Raw genomic sequence first — 8,752 nt, forward strand, 5'->3', positions numbered from 1 at the left:
GTGACCGCGAGATTAGGACGCGTTCAAGATGGCTGCTCATGAACCTCTAACGTTAGCTCGAGGTAAATATTTCTTGAACACTTCTTAACGCAAAACTATTTTCAATTTCAGACGATGACTTGACTTAACAGAATCTTGCTTGAGCAACTGTATTATGCACTGAGATCGAATGCCATCTTAATACACATTCGGTTAATTTATTTTGCTCGCCTTATTATAACCTTCGATTTCATAACTTCAATAGCAGTCGTGAGGTTTGTGTTTCGACTATATTTGGAGGGATTAGATTTACTTGAATAAGTAGAAAATGTACTTTTTCCATGATGTATCCCAATGCGGTTCACTCTATGCTTCGTTAAGGAGAAAAACGCTCTAAAATTCGAAATCTTTGTGTTGTTATTGTTGAAAACATCTCTGGATTGTCGTCCTTAGTATGCCCTTACGTCACGAGCTTGCCTGTATAGTTGAGATATTTTGATAGGTTGTGTCTATACTGGCCTATCGTTCATTAAAATGGGTGTGGAGCGTATTTCCCACGATAGAAAAGTCCTTATGAATTGATCATATGGGGAGGCAATTTCGTCGTAATTGTACTAGTTTTTCTTTAAGGCCTAAATATTACAGGGCAGAGATTCGCAATTTAGTCAACTGTAAATTTTTCAGGTCTTGTATGATTTTAAGGAAAACCATGATGTAGCATGTGTCAATCTATGCTGAGAAAAGTTTTAAAACCAATTAAAGAGCTCTTTTTTCTAACTGTAGATGTTAATCGTGCCATTGAGCTGATTGAAAAGCTACGCTCTAGTAAGTAACATTTTTATTTGTAAATACCAGCTTTGTTGATAGTGGTAAAACATGTGTTATGGTGTGTAATACTATTTACTCTGTTACTAAAATCATTGTTTTCCAGGTGGTGATATTCCTCCAAAGAAACTTGAAGCTTTGCAAAAAGTTCTTCAGAGTGAATTTTGTAATGCCATCCGTGAGGTAAGCCAAATGTTGTGGACTCACTATGCTCAGCTAAGTGAGTCCACAAAAAATTTTGACTGCTGTGGTAATGAATGTTGTTGTTGATAAGAGTACAGACCATGCTAAACCACTGCTGATTTTTTTTTTACGGCAATATAGATGTCAAATAAAAGGATTCTTTCAGTGCACAACCATAGTGTAACACATAAATGTGAGCAGCTCTGTACCTTAATTGGCAATGGCAAATTGGCCAGTTAGATTGCAATATTACCTCCCATTGTGGTAAAATCTTTTGTTCCCAAGAATTTAGCAAGTGTTAGCAGCAGGCCATGTCATGTTGAAATTCAACTCCTGATAAGGCAGTTTCCAATAAGCATGTATAGACATATACTATTTCAATGACAATTTACCTTCCTTTATTGTGTTTTCAGGTGTATGAACATGTTTATGAGACTGTTGACATCCAAGGCAATCCTGAAGTGAGAGCTCAGGCCACAGCTAAGGTGATTAAACATGCTACATCTTTTTTTTTTAATTACCTTGAGTTCTCTTCCCAACCTTAGCTATTCAACCTTTCAGGTCCCAAACTCCAATGAATATTTCTCACTTCTTACTGCCATACAGTTCCTTGTGAATTAGTTAGGAGAATTAAGTGATAGAGCAACATATTACCCTCTTGCTGATAAGCTTTTCTCTTCTTCTTACCTTACTTGTCTGCAAAACTTCTTCTTCTTACCTGTTTGCAAAACTAAATGCATATGCAGACAACCATCAGATTTATTCATCTAACCTAGACCACTTGCACTGGAAGAATGCATTTGTCAAGAAGTTAATGTCACAAATCAGTGGTATAAAAACAATGGTATGATTGAGAGATAAAACTCTTGACGCTTGTGAAGAATTAGTATCTTTCGACGTTGTTTCGCTCTTCACTAAAATCCCAGTTGATCTTGGTATGATTAAGAGATAAAAGAGATTAAGAGATAAAAGAGATTAAGAGATAAAACTCTTGACGCTTGTGAAGAATTAGTATCTTTCGACGTTGTTTCGCTCTTCACTAAAATCCCAGTTGATCTTGCCGTTAAGGTTGCGGAGGAAAGACTCAGAGAAGATGCTTCCCTAGGACAAAGAACTTCTTTGCCTGTGGAGGATATTATTCATCTGCTGTCTTTTTGCCTCAAAACCACGCAATTTACATATAACGGCACATACTATCAACAAGTTTTTGGTACAGCTATGGGTTCGCCTGTTTCTGCTGTCATTGCTAACATGGTAATGGAAGACGTGGAACAAAGGGCCTTAGCCACTTCACCGGTTAAACCCTTTTTCTGGAAACGATATGTCGATGATGTTATTTCTGCGGTATCCGGAAATGAAGCGGAGCGCCTCTTGTCGCATTTGAATTCAGTAGAGCCGTCGATCCAATTCACCCTTGAACGTGAAAAGGATAGACATTTGCCCTTTCTTGATTTAAATGTGTCTAGAGGGGTTCAGGGTAATTTAGAGACAAGTGTCTATCGTAAACCCACCCACACCGACAAATACCTCGCTTTCGATTCTCACCATCCTATTTGCCATAAAAAGTCTGTAGCCAAAACTTTACTTAGGAGGGCTGATTGTCTACCATCATCACTCGATTCGAAGGCTGAGGAGAGGAAATATGTTTCTAATGTCCTAAAGGCAAATGGCTATACAAAAACTTTTCTCCGTAACTGCCAAAAACCAGTTACAAATAGTAACGCTCTTGATGAAAGGGAACCAGCGACTGGTTTTGCTGTTATTCCTTACATACAGGGTGTTACTGAACCCATCAAGAGAATTTTGAATAGCCACAACGTTAAAGTTGCTCAAAAACCTTTTCAGACTTTGGGGCATATTTTCGCCAAACCTAAGGATCCTGTCACGAAAGAACAACGAACCAACGCCATTTATTCTATTCCTTGCAATGACTGTGATAACAAATACATCGGACAGACCAAACGCCAGTTTGGTACACGGTTAAAAGAGCACCAAAAAGCGGTTTTTCTTTGCAAAAAGGAAAATTCAGCTTTATCGGAGCATACTTGCCTAACCAACCATACAATTGGGTGGGATAATTCTAAAATTATCACTACTAATCGGCGTTACCACCAGCGCCTTTGTTTGGAGGCTTGGCACATTAACTCCGCCCACGCTCCTTTAAATCGTGACGATGGCGGTCTGCTTCCTGACGCCTATTTACACCTCGTCAGAAAAAAGACCGCTAATTAGTGATCATATAAAAGGACCTCTTGTTGCAGCGTTTAGATCACCCCTGATGAAGGCACTAGACAGGAGTGTCGAAACGTTGGGTCTATGAATTGTAACTTCTTCGGTTACATTCATTAAATCTGCAAACCAGTGTAGCTTCAAACTATGTCTAATGGTATGATTGTTAACAAGAAAAAGCACCAAGCTCTAATCCTGGGAGAAACTGAGCACAATTTTTGTTTCCCAGTAAATAAGTCAATAGATATATTTGGGATGACAGTAGATAATAGGCTCTCTTTTGATAATCACATATCAGTTATCTGTAAGAAAATAAATAATCAATTTAATGTAATGCTTAGATTTCGGAAACTTATTAATAAGGAGATGCTATTGAAGCTTTATAAAGCCTTTATTTTGCCGCATTTTACTGCTGTTCTTCTGTTTGGCATTTCTGTGGTATGTGCAATGCCGACAAAGTAGATAATCTAAATAAGTGCATTTTTAGGTTTATACTACAGGACTACAGCTCTCCTTATGACATTTTACCGAGCAAAGTTAACGTAAAATCTCTGTTCATCAGACGCCTCCAGAACTTCATGATCGCGTTATATTAGAGTCTGCTCTTTACAAATTATCCGGGTTATTTAAAAGATATGTTCACCATATGCTCTTCATCCTACAATTTGTGCAGAAATCTTCCCAACCCAAAAACAAAGACTTATGGTCTGCATTCTTTTCATACTTAGCTAGCAAAATATGGAACTCTCTCCCAGACACTTACAAAACATTAAATTTTCAAGAATTCAAGCAGGAGATTCTCAGATATGAAGCTTTTCTACAGTAGATCTACAAGTTATATGTCTCTCTGCATGCATAATGTTGTATATGGTTTATAAATAATATTGGAATTGTAATATAGCATATTTTGTTTTATTTTAGCTTATTTTCTCGAAGAAATTAGCTCTACAGCTACACTGTAAATTTCGAGCATAAATAAAGTATATGTATGTATAAAGTATGTAAGAGAACATGTTAGAAGAAGTGAAACTGTTGTGGTCAACTTTACTAAAAAATTGAAAATACCATCGGGATGTTAGCTGTTTTGGCATTTTAAGTTCATTTCAGCATGAGGACTCACATAATAACTTATGAATTATTGTGAAGTATATATTAGTTTTTTTTTTCATACAATCACATGATTAAATCCTTCACTTCAACATTTTGTCAACATATTTTCTGTTGTCAACTTTATCAAACTTCTTCTTAGCAAATTTTGAATGCAGTGGTGTTTATTTGTAGGCCACGATTGCTGCTTTTGCTGCAAGTGAAGGTCACGCACATCCCCGTGTGGTTGAACTTCCCAAGGTAAGCAGAAACATTACAATAAATGTAACAGTAATACAATAGAAATTATTTAACCCTTTAACCTCTGAGAGTAATAAGCATCAAATTTCTCCCAACAGTACCACTCTTTAATCAAACATTAAGGTCATGAGAATAAAGGAAATGATTAAAACCCAAAAAGCTCTTGATTGTTAGTCAAATTCTCCTTCTGACTACCATGGGAGATGTATAGAGAACAGTATGGAGAACTTGCAGACTGATGTTAGGGTGTAAAGGGTTAAGAAGCCTAAATTGTAAGGTTACAAGGAAAATATTTCATCTGTGGTTTTGGTTCAGCAAGATCTTCCTGTGCTCAATGGCATGATTGTAATTTGGTGAATTCAGAAGTATTTCCACCTTTTCAATATCCAACTGACATGTTTATTTGTATTCCAATTAACAAATAGATTCCAAGTTGCCATGCATCTGTTCAGTAATAGATCGCAGAGGATGTCAAAATGTGGTAAGAACTAAAAAGTGGCACATGAGGCGCAGCTGAGTGTGTCACTGATGTTCTTACCACATTTTGATGTCCTCTGTGGTCTATTACTGAACAGACACATGGCAACTTGGAATCTATTTGTTTTATATAATAAAGAATTAAAAAAAGTTTAAATAATGACATCATCAGAATGCGTGCATAACTGAGTTTATTATATAATATTTTATAGTAATGTTCTGTTGATGCTGCATGTTTCCTTTCAGAATGAAGAAGGGCTTGGCTTTAATGTGATGGGTGGGAGAGAACAGAATTCTCCCATTTATATCTCTCGTATTATCCCAGGTGGTGTGGCTGACAGGTGTGTTGATAACTTCTTAAAACCCTCTTGATTGGGAAGTGTTCAACTTGTCAACTCGTGGTGCTGGGTTGGGGGGTGTTTCTAGATCATTTGGTCAACAACTGAGTTGATATGAAGTAGGCAGAGTAAAGAGTTTCTTAACTGACGTTTTGAGCATCAGCCCTTTATCAGAATAGATAGACAAATTGAGGGTTGTTTGGTATGAATAATTCCATCTCTTTGCATTTGTTATGGTTCATATTATTTTTTTGGTTTCATTTTTTTTGAACCAGTTTAATTTTTTTCAAACTAGCTTAAAATTTCTAAACTAGGTTAAAATTTTTTAAACTGGGTTGAAATTTTCAAACTGGGTTGTTTTAAATTGTTGAAATACTCTTGGTTTGGTTACCTGTTTTCCCTCCACTCTCAATGTTCCCATCCCAAACAAGGTACACCTAATAGAATTTAAAGAGAGATAATTCTTGTTATATCATTGTAGGAATGGTGGCTTGAAGCGTGGGGATCAGTTGCTCTCAGTCAATGGAGTGGTGAGAAAATTTTTCGATTGTTTGTTACTACCAAAAGCCTTTCTTTTATAACCTGTCGAGTGGAAGTGAGTCACTGGAAATTCAGTATTGATATTTAATCCTCTAACTGGCATGAGTGACCTAGACAGAATTTCTCGTTACAAAATTGATACAATATCCAGCAGGCAAGTGATGAGAAGAAGAAAAATATCAATCAGGGGATTATAAGTTGATCCAATACCCAATTCTCTGAACTTAAATGGCAGACAGTAAGGAGAATTTCTAATGCAATCTTGGGGGTACCTCTCTTGGATGAAATAGATAGTTATTGCCGTCCTTGTCGTTTTTTTCCTTCACCATTGTCATTGTTTAAAACCTTGCTCAATAAGCAAGTTAGTAAGATGATTTATTGGGGTTTGTTAATCCATTCACTGTTATATTTTGCACATTAGTATATGAGATGATTCATGAATCAGAGATCACAATCTATCTTTAGCCAAAAGTTGACATGGAATTTATATATTGGCACTGGATTAATGAGCTTGACTTAACTTCATTATTTTTCAGAGTGTTGAAGGAGAAAATCATGAGAAAGCTGTTGACCTTTTGAAAGCAGCTGAAGGTAGGTTGAATAAAACTCTGGCACAAAAAGCTTGAAGAGTGAAAGCAAATGAAAGCATTCTTTTGATGTAAATAAATTTTTTTTTCCATTGTTCCATAGGAAGTGTCCGTCTAGTTGTGAAGTATACACCAAAACGTGAGTATTTTTTCAGTCATCATTTTGGTTTGGAAAAAATTTTTTTTTGTTGTCTTTGCTTCATTTGTGAATGTAGCAACTATGAAATAGAACTGGTTTCAAAGACAACAACCAAGAGCAAAATTAAACAGAAACTAACTCGTTAGGTCAACTAAATTGATTCCAAGTCTATGATACTTTCTAGGATGACAACAAACACAGGATTGTATAGCCCTGTTGTAACTTTTTAAGTGTGTTGAAGTTTCCCCCTCAAATGTGTATGAGTGATTTCATCTTTGAAGCTAGTGAATAATGTATTCAAGTGAAACTCTTGTGATTAATTTGGTTTTTCAGTGCTGGAGGAAATGGAGGCCAAATTTGATAGACAGCGTGGGTCTCGTAGGCGCTGGTTAGTAATCAAATTAGATGATGCACCTTATTTTAAACCTGTCTTTAAAAATTGAAAGGTCTATAAACACTGTGTTTTGGTCAGGCTTTTGTGCTACTTAAAACTAAGTTTTGTCTCTAAGCAATCTTAAAAATTTTTAACTCTGCATTCATGAACACTTGTAACTCTTAATTCCCAGAAGTGATCAACATACAACTTCTCCCTATAATATTCATACATTATCTAGCAAAAAGGTAATGAGAATGCTCAAACTTTTCAGGTAGGACTTGTGATCTCACAAAATTTTGGTTACCAATTAGCAAGGAAATGTGTAGCAGCTAGAGGGGAGAATTAACAATTAGATCATGAGAGTTAAATGGCTTAGAGCCAGGTACCTCATATTTCTGAGACTAGAGCCCTCAGTTTTCCATTAATTCTTCTAAGAGCACTGCTATGTTTGTGTGTTTTAAACTATGGGTTCCTTTTTTTCTTCATGAGTTGGGTCTTCCTAAAATAATTTACTGAATATTCCTTGATGTCTATCAAGAGCTGAAAACGTTTGGCTGAAATGATTTCAGGAACTATCACTCCTGCATGGAGTCTGGACAAAACTTGTCACACACATTGTATAGCATTAGGTAAAAGGAGACATGGGTATAGGCTGACATATTGTCATGGCAACCCATAAAATATTTTAGGGAATGCAAAGGATCATTCAATGCTAAATTTACTTTTTATCTAGTGGAGGTTTCATGTATGAAGTATTGTTTTAAATTCACAATGGCAGATTTTCCAGCTATGTCAACTTCATGTCCTTTGCAATCACTTAGACCTAAGTATTCCACTTGCTGAGTTGTGCTTTACAACTTGCAGTCTTGTTTGTCATTTTTCTTACAAATTAACTGCATGAAATGAAGTCAAAACACCTTTGTTTTGAATACTTTGCCATTTTCTGTTTCAGATTTGTGAGGGTGGAGATGTTAAAATTCCTTGAAGCAAGAGTTAGTCTGACCAACTCGAGGAACAGATAGCATTGTACATGACAGCCATGTACTCCAATACTCTTAACAGTGTTTTCATTTACAAAGCATTTTTGTCATTGTGAAGAGACAGTTTATTTGTCGGTTTTTATTTCTTTTTATCCTCCTAGTATTTTAGTGGAATTATTTGTACTTCAAAACAGAATTTCTCAAGAAATTTTGCAAATTTAGTGCTGGCTTTTGCTTGAATTATATATTAGTAATCAACAACTTTGTAGGCATTGTTGGCAAAGGACACTGCTAACTTTGTAATTCAAAACCAGTAAACTTATAATCAATTTTTGAAATTTGTGTCTTCTTCTCTGTTTTCTTTAAGAACTTAAGTTATATTGGGAAGGTGGATTGATCTAATCAAGGAGCTTATGGGTTCTGTTTATACCAACATCTTCAAAACCATACTACAGTGGAACCCTGCCTCATGGTGACTTTGGTTTAAATACAGTCACCTTGTTATTACAGCCACTTTTCTCTGGCCCTGCAAAAACAGCAATAATTTTTTGTTTAATAACTCCTTGTTAATGTGGTCACCCTTTCATACAGCCAACAGCCACATTTTGTCATCCTTTATCATTTCACCCTGTAAGTATGGCCACTACCACTAGGAAACCAATAGGCCTGTATATCTCAAATAAAGAGTTTTCTCAATGTCACATGAGAAGGCTACCATACACTTGAAATGCATCTGTGGCAGTTAATGGCAG

The 8,752-nt window shown here is 36.1% G+C and overlaps 1 protein-coding gene across 1 annotated transcript; it reads left to right on the forward strand.

Annotated features, from left to right (window-relative positions):
* On the forward strand, positions 1-8,338 carry LOC131792562 (protein lin-7 homolog C-like). Its single transcript, XM_059109972.2, has 11 exons — positions 1-62; positions 763-804; positions 911-987; positions 1,401-1,472; positions 4,498-4,563; positions 5,287-5,381; positions 5,860-5,908; positions 6,455-6,509; positions 6,609-6,644; positions 6,978-7,032; positions 7,973-8,338. Coding segments are annotated over exons 1-11 (582 nt in total). The 5' UTR covers positions 1-28; the 3' UTR covers positions 7,974-8,338.
* Positions 8,339-8,752: the final 414 nt, after the last annotated feature.

This window comes from Pocillopora verrucosa, chromosome 8 (genome assembly GCF_036669915.1).
Source record: "Pocillopora verrucosa isolate sample1 chromosome 8, ASM3666991v2, whole genome shotgun sequence".
Lineage (NCBI taxonomy): Eukaryota > Metazoa > Cnidaria > Anthozoa > Scleractinia > Pocilloporidae > Pocillopora > Pocillopora verrucosa.